General features: G+C 37.5%; 1 protein-coding gene across 1 annotated transcript in view; it reads right to left on the bottom strand.

The window, feature by feature from the left end:
• Nucleotides 1–13089, bottom strand: part of MOXD1 (monooxygenase DBH like 1) — a 51152-nt gene that overhangs the window by 12385 nt on the left and 25678 nt on the right. Inside the window, exons 5-8 of the mRNA XM_082048444.1 lie at nt 7047–7226; nt 4640–4742; nt 2022–2188; nt 353–544 (exon numbers count right to left, since the gene is read on the bottom strand). Coding sequence (XP_081904570.1) covers nt 353–544; nt 2022–2188; nt 4640–4742; nt 7047–7226 — 642 coding nt within the window. The remainder of the gene's footprint in view (nt 1–352; nt 545–2021; nt 2189–4639; nt 4743–7046; nt 7227–13089) is intronic.

Here is a 13089-nt window from a genome sequence, read left to right as displayed (position 1 = left end):
TGTTTCTATTCTTCAGCTGGCTGGATGAACAAAGATGGCACAACCAGACACATGTGTGATTTTATAATCTGCTTTGTTCAAAGATTTATAACAGTAAAGTTCAAATCAAGCAATTGCAGGCATCAAACATGCCTAAAGGATAGCTTGAATTAATTGGCCAAGCTAGTTCTGTAGTGAACTGGGTGGACACTACTGAGACACTGCGACTTTAATGCATTAGCTACTCTGAGTTAAGTAGAAAAATGAACAAAAGATTTAAGAAATTCTGTAGTAAAATTAATCCTAAATGTGAGTAAATGTTAGGCACACAATCTCTTAAATGCTTTAAGGGAAAGAATTAAGAGTGTCGTACTGGCAAGATGGTTCTTTCTTCTTTCAGATACTGAAACTCCTGGAAGTTGAAGTCAAACTCATCATCATAAGCAAGAAGTTTCTGCTCCTCGCCATTGTGGAAGTGACGCATCCTGATAGCTCTGCCAGCAAGATGAGCATGAAGAAGAACCGCAAACACATGAATCCCAGCAGGTCTCTCAGCACCTAGAGCCTGGCCAGGGGAAAGCAACACCATCAGTGTGCTCACAAGTAATATAACTTAATGTAATGCAATGTAATGTAATGCAATGTGCAAACAGAGTGAAAATACATCAACAAATGCATTTTGCATCCCCTCAGTTTACAGCAAAAATGTGGTCTGGAGCAAAAACAAATCTATATGTGTAATTAAGGTTTTATATACCAAAAAAAGCTAGGGCTTTTTCTGTGTTGTGGGTTTTTTTTAAGTAAAAATGTGGTTTGACTTTTAATGCACAAAGTTTTTAAAAGAACAACTGGACAGCCAGTAATTCTCAATAGATTAAGACTTTGAAGGTTATTATACTAAAACTTCCAAGTTATTTTACTGTTATTGGCCAACACTGCTGAATGTGGATGTTTATTGTGAAAAAGAATTCTGTGCAGTCATGAATGACATTACGATTAATATAGTACCAAATGAAGCACTTTAAATTAAGAGGCTGTAATTATAATATGCTCTATTTCCCATCTTCAAGTCAACTGGTAGTGAAATACTGTAGGTATTGAAGGTATTGAAGCTTTTTTCCAGGTCAAAAGCATTTTAAAATGAAATTTTCCAAATTGACACAAATCTGACATCACTCCCATTCCAGCTGAGATCTACAGATCTGAACCTCTGAACTTGTGGTGTGCTAAACTTTGATTCTTGTTCGGAGCCCAAACTAGAATAAACTGCTATCACAATACCTTTCAAGTACAGCCTTAAGGTCAAAACCTCATGATAATAGAATATTCAAGTGTTTTTAGGCTGAAATATGTTATGACAGTATGCAGCATTGAACACCACCACCACCAAACTTAAATTCCATATCTAATTTACCTTTCACTCCAAACCACATCATAAAAAACAGACATTGATTCAACCTTTCTTTAAAAATGACAAAGCACATGAGAATCTCCCATGATATCTTAATCACAGATTTTAGACAATGCATGCATTACCTGTAGAGATATTTAAATTATCGTAATGAAACCAAGGGTCTAAGGAATGCCTAGTTTTGTACTTTGAGCCATACAACAAAACCTGTTCAGGTCTTTAGTTTCTGCGATTGGTCTAAGAATACTTTTCAACCTTTCACTTCACTATTAGGAGACTTTTGCATGTGCACAGATCTTAATTAGTCTCTCTCAACATTTTTTCTGGACTAGCTATTCCATACTACCAATAGTTTTTCCATGGAAAACAATGTATGCTTATAAATCAAACACATAATTAAATAATTGCAAGCATTCTGTCAGCCAGTATTACTCATATAAGTAAAACAGCCTGAATCCTGAGCACCTCAAATACCCAGATCAAAAAGACTCAACATTCTGGAGGGCAGCATGTAGCAGACGCCTTTTCTCACATCTTTAACCAGTAAATATCAATCTCCTTAAGAAGTTAAAGAAGCTGTCCAAAACTATTTCTAAGATTGAAAACCAATGAATTCAGGCAGGAGACATACCTCTTCCAGACATTCCAGTGTGCAGTGACCCTCTGACACAAATTCAGGCATGCCTGGTGGGATATTGTGGAAAAGGCTGACCCAAAGACCGGCTTCAATAACCCCAGCATCATATTTCCTTAAAACCGGAGTATAAATTAGCCTCAGACCAGAGTTATCTATCAAACCTGCAACAAAAGAACACAGTCAGTCATGACTGTGAATCAGTACTTTAAAAGAAAAAAAATAAATAATCCAATTGTTTCATATTTTTCAAGGCTTGTCCTAAGTTTCTTACATGAAAACTGAGGAATCAACCTCAATAACCCGGAAATCAGTCAAACCATATTCAGGAAGCACTAAATAGGGGCAGCCCACAGGAGGGTTGTTAAATGTGATATTTTGATATATGCAGTGTTGAGATATGAATGAAAAATACGTGCTGCTTTTAACACCTGTGTCCCTTCTGCTAAGTTACCCAGCAGGGACCTGAGAGAAAAGAAGGTAGATCCCAGGCAGAGCAAATAATACAAGGACATAGTAAGTCCTCAAAAGGTGCCATGTATGATTTTCGAATAAAATATTTAAAGGAGAGTTTAAAGTTGTTGTGAGGTTTTTTTTTTCTTTAAAATTTTCAAGCTGTGTGTTGTCTTCTACTTGTGAATTTATCTGTTTCTTCACGTTGACCCTAGCACTAATTACATTTTTTCTTAGTTTTGGATTGCCTGTCACATTACAGGATACCTTAGGTGACCAAATCACCCCTTTTGCAATCTCTCCAATTAAGACAGCATCAACTAAATGTGAAAATTTGCTTCCTAAATCCCAAAGTCGAAGATAATACCAGCACTTTGAGTAAAGCAGACAAGAGAGCTACACACAATTTTAATGCTGCACTCACTCAAGGACTTCTTTCATTTTAAATGTAGTTTCAGGAACCAAATCCTGACGTGAAAACATTGAGATTTTTAAGAGCCAAAATGATACGAATCTATTTCATTCATTTAAATATTTAGTCATACACATTTGTTTGTGTATCTACTCATAATTTATGTTGCTTCTATCATCTAACTCCTTATAATTATTTCTCTTGCATTAGTCATTTTGTTAGGAAAGATTCAAGCTAGAAACAAAGATTAATTTGTGTTGCACAAGCTCTACATTGTTAGCTCATTTCTTCTTTGTTGTCACTTTTCAAATTTCAGCTTTGAAAACTAAAAATGCAATGCTTGAAACCAAATTTTACATCAACATGAAATCAGCAGGCTATTTTGAGACAGGCAAATGACAAAGAGGCAGAGCAGAGACTAAATTACCCAGTCACTAAAATACCTAAGCCAGAGTAGTATATCATTATTAAGGATCAAGAACTATGAACTATGCATAACCAATTAAGAGTGACGATCAACTATGCGACATTGTACGCCATGTATTTTGTCAGGGAGGAGAGAAACATGACCTGAATTAGAGACACCTCACTTTGCCTGTGCTGTCTGAATTTTCCCAGGTCTTTTGTAAGACCCTGCATTCACTTGGGACTGTCCCAAAAAAGGCAAAATTTTCCCCATTACTTAATAAGAGAACAAAATACTATTGACTCCCAGCTTTTGTATCCGCCACTTGAACTAAAACAACAGTATTATGCAGCACAGTCAATTAAAATAGTTAGTTTAGGGACACAATCAATTCAGAAATGTTTTTTCTGCATGCGACTTCTTGGGCTTTCAGGTAACATTTGATGCAAAAGCATGTAACACCAAGGATGCAAGTGAAGTTTACTGTATCCCATGCAAATGTGCATGCTGAAGGGCAAGAATCTGTCATTAAACAGAACAATTTTGAGACAGTTCATCTAGAATAACACAAAGAGGGGGAATAACAGTAAGACAGAACACCATAACTCACAAGATTTTATTTAAATACATGGGAGTGTAAAGAAAGGTCAGTACACTGTGCTGCACTGGATTTTACTTCATCCATATATAGCAATCACCAGAATAATATTGTAGCTCACTAAACTTCTCTTTCAGAAAAAGAGAATATCTTTCCAAAAATCAACTTCAAAGTTCCTTAGATTTTCTGGGGCTCCCTGGTTTCTTCCTTTTCCTTCTTTTAAACATAAATGAATTTTAGAAAGAAGATTAAAAGACACCTTTATAAAATAAAAGCTAGTCTTTTAAGATAAACTGCTTTACCCAGTAGAAGGCCTAGCAATCTGAGTCTATATTTCTCCTTTAGTAACTGCCCACAGTTCAGGTAGTTATCTTAAAAAAATACTAAAAAAAAATAATAAAAGGTTCTTTCCCTGTGTTGTTGTCTCATAATCTGAGTGCTGTGCTGCTTGCTCTCAGTCTGACTGGATTTCCCAGCAAAAGGAAAGGAAGATAATGTGAAGAATGTAGTGGTAAAAGGAGATGTATTCACCTGTTGCACAATTCTTTGTATATCTGAATCTTGCCCTGACTTCAAGTTAAGCTTTTGAGTGCAGTGAGAAAAACATTGGGAATCAGGAACTATTGATCAGCGAAAAATAAGCCTCAGCTTTGTATTTGCTCTGTTTGCCATGCAATGCAATGAGAAACACTTGTCTCTAGTACATTTCCAATCCTGCATGGTTTAAAGAGTGTGAGGAAACAAACCTTCTGTGTATGATGGATTGTCATAATGAACCTCCATAAGAACGAACTGAGGGTCAGCTGCTGTGCCAATGGATAACCCAACGTGAGGAGGGTATGTGAAGCCCTGCAAAACAACACATGCATACAGAATTACGGTTTCTTTGCCATGGTTGAGTTAATTTCTTTTTATAAATACACTTTTTTTTTTCAATCATACAATCATATTAATAGTAAAATTTACAAAAATAACTTCTTTTAAAACTTTATGAACATGACATTGTGGCATAATGTATTTGTTATATTCTGAATGCACTAAATAACTATGTCAACATAAAATAGCAGATCCTATGCTTGCTAGAGGATAAAGCCCTGGGCAAGCTGGCCTGACCTCACCACAGACCCTGCCTTCAGCAGGAGGCTAAACTAGAGACTTCCGGAGGTCTCTTCCAACCTGCGCTGGCCTGTGATCTTATGATTACTTATACTGTATTTATTGCTTGAGCAGAAGAGGAAAATTCCATCTTAAATGTATAAACATTGCATCAATAAGCAGTTAGCCTGACAATAAAGCCCTTATGAAAAAGTGAATCTACATTTTATACGTTCCCTTTTTCTAAAAGCAGTAATTTCCAGGGAACACTGAGGTTGAATGCTAATTGCTAATCTAATTGATTGATTTTCCTGCACAAATCACTGCACCCTAACCAAAATTATTTGAACTATAAAAATTATCTTCCTGGCTACATTTACATGAGCAAGTCATGCAGTGTGAAATAAATAGCTCTACACAGGGCAACAGCATGTGCTGGACCCACTGTCCCCAAACGATGTTCCTTTACTCAAGCTCTGGTCAGACCCATGCACTTGAACCCCATTTATGGCTGAGAGGTGCTGAGTTCACCCCTTCACATTCAGTTTCACTTCATCCCAAAGGGGGCTGTGCAAGTTCTCAAACCACTTGTAATGATAAACAGAGCTTGGTAAGTGCGGATAACCTGAAGATTTACTTCAAAAGCTCACTCCTGATTCAAACAAAGATTCCAGTATCTACTAAGTGAACTCATTTACCAAATTCACTTTTATAGGAATTAATTTGCATCATTTTATAGCATATAGCTAAAATTTTAACATGCAATTTGAGATTATAATTTTCTGAAATGTGCAATTTGAGATCCAGACTTTCTGATGCTTGATGGACATCAATGAATTAATCATAATACATAGTAATAAGTATCACCCCCATTCTACAAAAAGGTAAACTGAAGTAAGTGAAGTGAGAACTCCAGTAAACCTGAATGTAACTCAGATCTGCCAGATTCCTCTCTACAGATCTTTAACAACAGGATCATCTTTGCAAAAGCCTCCATGCTGCTTGACACATGATAACCTATTTATATGAGTTTTTTATTTCACTTACATTAAGACAGTTGAAAGTATAAATACTAGGTCAGAGCGTAGCTGAGGGCAAAAATGCACAAAGCATACATCAGGGATAATGCTCACAGGGGATTAAACTTATTTTGATGGGTCCACGTAGCAGCTCTGGCATCCTCACACTGCAGCACTTGAAGAAGGTTTTGAGCTGCAGGCTGGCAAATGAAGGCTCTGGAAATTATCATCATCCCAGTCCCTCTCTGTGCTTGCACCGTGGTTTGTGTAGGCACCCAGTGAATCAAGGGGGTAAAGAAAGGGTGGGATTCTTTTGGCAGTAATGCTGCCTTATGTCAGCTGAAAGCATTAACTGGAGCCTAAATTAACATGTGAAATAAGCTGAAAACACAGCCTGGGGCCAACACGGCATCAGAAACCGTGTTTTCTGTAGATATGCTGTATTGCTGTGAGCAAAGTGATGCACGTGCTGGCTCTGTGGTGTCACAGGATCACTCCTGCATTGAAATTCTGTGTCTTTGGGCTGGGTAGGAAACTTCAGAACCATATGCCTGAATGGGGCAACACTGTAACCATACTCTGGTGAGGCAGAAAATTAATTAAGTCTATGTCTACCTTCATTTGGAAAATCTTGCCTCCATGTCTATTATGCAGTCACCTACAGAGACTTGTTTTTTTTTCTGTCATTCTCCACAGGTAACAGATACTGGTCATTGCTGTACTTCCATATTAGACAGGACAAGCTGATACGGTGACAGACTTCCATGCTCCCAAGTCATCTTTCCTTCCCTGAGGCATCAACTCTTCTATACTATTTTCATTACTTCAAGCTTGTCACTCAAGGTGTTCATTGTGTTTCACACTTCAGAGGCAAACAGGAAGTTGAGGACTTACTGGTGAGGCATTTAGCAATTGTGACTGTATACCCTTAAAAACAGACAGATAAATAATCACTAATATACTAGGAAGAAACTTCATTAAGATGTACACCTTCCTAAAGCCCCATTGATGAACCACGCTAGACAGCCATTCATCCTACCTCTCCTCCAATGGCCCAAGCAAAAATGACCGTCTCACACGTAAGAAAAGAGTCTGGCATGTTGGGGTGGTAGCACTCGTGCCCGTAGTCCAGCACACTGTCATTCAAATTGCTGCTGCACTGGTAGAGCAGGATATGGTGCACCAGATTCTCATGGCCTTTCTGGATCAATGGCTCAACCTGTCAATGTTAAAATGAAAAAGAAAAAGAAAGTAAACACACTCCAAGCGTGACTATTTCAATGCAGGTATGCAGACAGGACTAAAAATTATATGGTGCATTTAAAATAAAAGAGGACATTTGACATTAGTTTGTAGTTAGGTTGAGATGTTACTTCAGCACTCTGCAACCCCAAGCATTAAAAACTTCATTGCTCAAGTGAATCTACACAGGACAGGAAGAAAATTCTGTGTCTCGATGAAACCTCTTGCTCTCTCTTCTCTCACTCCAGTCTTGCACTGTCACTTGTCTCTCTGTACAATCTTGTTTAGCCACACACCACCATGACGGGATTATAAACCAGCTGAAAGTCTGTTCAGCTAAACCAGCTTGGTATCTGAACTACTCAGTACTTTTCATCCCTGTTTCTGCCTCTTTTGTACTATTTCAAACTAGAGCTGCCCATAGATTCTGTACCTATAGTGTGAGCCTGGAGGTATATCCCACATTCCTCAGCAGCTGAAGATGGCCTTTCAAATTTTTTTGACATCTACAAGAAATTAGAATTATTTTACAATCCATTCAGTTGTAAAGACTTTACTAACATGAAGTCATTCTTGAGAGGTCGGGTCCTCCAGACTGTTTATGGCAGTGATGAGCCAGAGGGCTCTCAGGGGTGCCTGGGTGCCCCCAGTATAATTTGACCACCGAACTTCAGAGTAGGCTGAAATGATTTCATTCCCATATGACAATGTTCACTCTCTATTTGGATGGGTGATGTTAAATCATCTCTGTCAGAGATGACATCCCTGGGGCAAACATGAATACTTCTGAAAAAAATTACTTTGCATTTCAGAAAGACCATATTCCACAGAATATCAGGATTTAGGAAACAGTATTAAAATGAAAGGAGTTTTTCCCTTCCTTTTCCTTTCCAAGACTGCATCTCATTCTATCATATCTACCTTCAAGTTGAATAAGACAGACATTAATGTTTTCACAAGAAAAGTAAAGCTTTGGCAATGCAACTCTTAAGATGCAGGGTGGTGCCATGCAGTATTGCCTTCTAATATTAGGAAAGAAAAGGTATTTTAAACAGGCAGAAAATGTATATACATCCTAACTTTGCATCTGTTTGTTTTGCAAGTACATGAACACCGGCTACCAGAGGACCAGAACAGGGTAAGCAAGGATAGTTTATTACCTTATTAAAATATTGTCAGCACAATACCGTTACCAGAAATGTATCTTTCTGCACTTTGTTCAATCCACTGAACGGATTACAAAGAAGAAGGTCAGGAAGAAGCAACTAGAGTCTGTGCACATCAAGACCACCCTTGTTAATATGAATCTGCAAAATACCATTGAAGTTGGGCTCTCAGGGAGTCCAGCTGCTGTTGAGTACCTGCATGTCTGTCCAAGAAGTTCACAACCCAAAACCACCCACTTCACTGTGCTTAGAAGTCAATGGAAAGGTGCCAATTAACACGGATGCAGCCAAGATTTTTTCAGATGGCAAGACTGAAAATACTTCACAAAAGATCTTCTGTACTGTTCTCAGCAGTCCCTATTTCATTTAGCATTACCATCATCATGAATAACTGTACTACAGAAGTAAAAGGTACTTTCGAATGAGATAAGAATCAGTTTGCCTGTCAGATAAGAATTTATTCCCAAATAGACTGGCTGACAAAGATTCAGAAACCCGTTTCAGTTTGATGTTGCTTCTTCCCTCTGCTCTTTCATATACCTGCATATTTACCCAAATACTGAAGAACTAAACCACACTCATATCGTGGCAGCTTATACATTAAATAGTAGTATATATCTCAAGAATTCAGAAGCTTCACATAACATACAGGTTAGTCGGGGAATTTTATTCCTCTATCTACTAAGAAAAAACAGTGTTTTTGTTCCAATATGCAATAATTCTGCCTGCTGCTACAAGATCCCAGCACCTGCTGTGCTTACAATCATTACTTCAAAACCGGCTTCCACTCAAAACAATGGGACATCACCAAAATTAGAAATTCACATCCTGTCGTCGCTTTCTTTGTGCCGGTTACCTAAACAATAACAACACTTCAAAAAGTAGGTTTGTTCAGCTATCTTTACTGAAGAAAAGGAAAAAAAAATAGAACAAACCCTTAAGCATCTTTTTGTTGCATCTTGTAGGGCAAATTATACACTCCAGATGCACAAATAAATAATGAAAAGCAGCAGTGAAGTTACACTTTTTACACATTTTTATTACAACCTGGTTAAAGAGGTGCCACCTTTCTCTCTCCCCTCTTAAACAAAAAGAGGAAAAAAAAGCTACCATTAGGAGTGGTCATAAACCTGTTAACAAAACTCTTAGGAAAATCTCATTAATCACAAATTGTTCGTTTCCTAGAAATGTATGGAAATATTTTAAAGGCCAGGTCCCTAAGGATCACAGCATCATTTCTGATTGAAAAAAGAGAAGGAAGAGGAGCAGACTGCCTAGACATACTGGGTTCCATTTCCCTGTTCCAATGAGTAGCTAACTGTCTCTACTTATGAGAATAACCTTGTCAGAAAAGAAAATTAGGAAATATGATTTGATTCTCTACTGTAGTGATTAACTGGAGCAGGGGTGTAAACATGCCATTCTACGTCCCAGGTGAGTGCTGCCCTAGTTACTCAGCCATTTGTTGTTTTAACTTATGGAATAAGTCGGTTGTTTAGGCTGCCTCTCTCTTCCTCTCTCAGTTTCCACAAAGAGCATCTGTACAGCTTAGTTTGCTCCAAGCTGAACAGAAATTCCAAAACGCCTCTTTTCCAAATAAACAAAATTCTTGTTTTCTGGGCAGCATTGCAAGCAATGATGAGCAATGACAAAGCTCCTCAAATATGGGGCCAAATTCAGCAAATCACTAATGCATTTAAATGTGCACATAAGTTGTCTCAGGGTTAAAATTAGTTGCTAAAACAGGTATCTGCAAATAAATATCTAGATCAGGGTGGCCTGGTTTCCAGATGACTTGCAGCCACAATGAATGATAACACAATTTGAAAGGGCTTATGTCTTACAAAGTTATTCTTATTTTGGCAGCCCTTTATCAGCCTTGATCCTTAACTATAGGCATTCATTTTTAAAACAAGGGCTATTTAATGCATGCATGGAAAGTTTCCAGTTATTTGAATGTTTAAAGCATAAAGTTTTTCATTCTTTGATAGTCTTTAATCACAAAATCACGTAACTGAAAGCTAAGTTAAACTAAGATCTACTTTTGCAGGTCTCCGGTTACAGTAATAGTGGACCAACCCTGAAAAGTCTCCATGACTGTCTTGTTAATTTGTCTTAGGAAACAATGCAACTTTCAGAATATTTATGAAAAGACAATACAGATAATAATTTGGGCAAAGTAATAAAATACAGAAAAATGTGAAAAAATAAGCATAGTACATAATAGTCAACAAATTGCAAATTTAAGTGAAAAATAAATTTTTATTTGGATCCTTATTTATACCTAGGTTTGATTACTCTGTTCTTGCAGCATAAGAGGACTCTCAAATGACACTTTCAAATTACAACAATAACTGAGTAATTTAGATGAGCTGTAGTGAAAATGAGAATCTGCATTTCACTTCCAATAATTATGAGGAAACCTGTGACTTCAAAATGTAGTTCCTTTCCCTTTCCTTGCTAATTCCTACTGACCTCTTGTTAGCCAAGCGAGTGAAGAAAGAGGCTGAAAGGAGCCTGAAAGGGAATATTCATATAACTACCTAGAATATTATTTTCCCCATTTCACCTCATTCTTTGAGGCTCATCTGTGGCATTTTCATTGTTGCTGAAATGCAAGGAAGACCCAGCTGTCAGGGTTCATCTCTTTGCCATGTTGTGAATAAGCCTGCAGAGATACTGCACCACTGAGGCACCTCGGTGACTTTTCCCCCTGTAGGCAAAGTGCATTTTCTGCTTGACATTTCCTAACTGCCAGAGGCTTGGAGAACAAAAGCCCTGCATCCACCCTACATCAAAATGCCAAAAGCGTTTGGGACTAGAGAAAATAAGTGCATGCAACAGGACACAATCTCCCCTGCTTTTCATGAAACCTGAAGAAAAAAGCTGCTGTTTAATTATTCATGATGATTTACTTTTTGCATCATCTCTACCTTTCTTGAAAGCTTGGGTGAAAGATCTTTCTAACAGAGTATGCTGACATATACAAACCTACCTGACTCTCATTAACAGAGATAAAAAATAATAGATATACTATACTCCACCACCACATCTACACTGCATTCGAATGCAAAGCGAAGACTCTGCTTTCTGCAGCCAAAAGGATGGGTTACGGTTATGGTGTTTGATTAGCATGACCTGTACTTGTCAGACAGGTTGAGAGGTTTTACAGACCTCCTTTCATCATACTGTATCTCTCAGCACTTCTCAAAATACTGACTTTCAAATAATAGAACAAACAAATTTTCAATGTATTATCAAGTTAGTTGATACAGATAAGATGTGCTTTCCACCTGTTAATTTAACAGAAGCAAGGTCAAGATGCTGCTGGACAATGTACTACATGAGATGAAAATGCAAACAAGCTCAAATGGTCCAAGAAGTTAGATTCCCTTAAAGGAAAAAATATCTGCAGAAAACTGGAAGTCTTTCTCCCTTGTTCCTGTTTTTCTCCTTTTATTTGCTTTGCTTTCTTTGATGTTAACAGCTGTGGGTTTTGATTCATGCTTGCTTGTGTGAATTATGAAAGTTAGTAAACTCTATGTATAGTCTCCCCATAGTATATCAGTTTGAAAATATGGCTCGCTGAACTTCAGAAAAAAATGCTGAATTTAATTTATATACAAAAATGGCAACAGGTTTTTGATCTTGTTGCAGTGACGCTTCTACACGGAAATGTCAGTGAAAAATATGATTTCATTCTTTTCTAGCTTAAAAACTAGCTTCAACTTATTCTTACATTTTAAAGACACTAAGGGATGGTACATTGCCATATAAATGACTTTGAATATGGCCACAGCCTTCCACGACACCTTGTGTTTGTAGCTAGTGGTGTCACAGGGGAAAAAACTTTATTTTATAACCTCAAAAGTGAGAGGAAAAAATTTGACATAAGATTTTGTCCTGGCACTGCTGCATCTAAGATGGTTTCTAGCCTGTGGTTGGTTATTGTATTTATATGAGCTTCCCATGTCCCTTTTTAACTCAGAACAAAAAGTCATAGTTGTGAAATTGAGTACTGACTGAGTTTACCTGAGAGAATTTTTGTAGCAGAAGACCAAGTTACATGGTCTTTGCTTTCTGTACTCATCATTGGGAAGAACTATTACTGTGGTCTTTGCATTTCTTTAACAAATGTGCAACATGTGCAAATATTGATATATTTGCCTTAGTTCTTCAAAGGTAGACATGATGTCTTCTTATTGGAAATCATCAAGATGTTTTCTGATTTTTTCTTTTCAAAATTGTAGTTGTGAAATGAACATTTACCTAAAACATCTCTTTTAAGGTTTTAGATTTTTCCAGAAAAGCAAATAGTTAGTATACTCAGCTTAATACAGTTGAGTCTTTTTCAGCAAAAAACTCCAAGTATTGCAGAAAAATCCCGAATAGTAATATCATTTTATTTTCATGTAAATATTCAGAAAGAAAAACAATAGGCATTTGCTGCCCAGCATTGCTTTGTGCACACAACCCAGAGGTGTGCTGAGCAAAAACCCGAGTCAGACATATGCCTCTGAGCTGGGGTAGATGTTTAAGTCCATGGCTCCAGGGCAGACCAGGATTTTAACCCTAACAACCTGACAGCTATCCTATGCCAGTAGTAAAGCCTGCATATGTCCGGGTCATGTCTGGGACACTAATCTGCTGCAGACTTCCAAGCCCTGAGTTCAG

This window comes from Streptopelia decaocto, assembly GCF_964273445.1.
Source record: "Streptopelia decaocto genome assembly, chromosome: 3".
Classification (NCBI taxonomy): domain Eukaryota; kingdom Metazoa; phylum Chordata; class Aves; order Columbiformes; family Columbidae; genus Streptopelia; species Streptopelia decaocto.
Note: the sequence above shows the minus strand (reverse complement) of the source record. Positions and strands in the feature narration are given on the sequence as shown.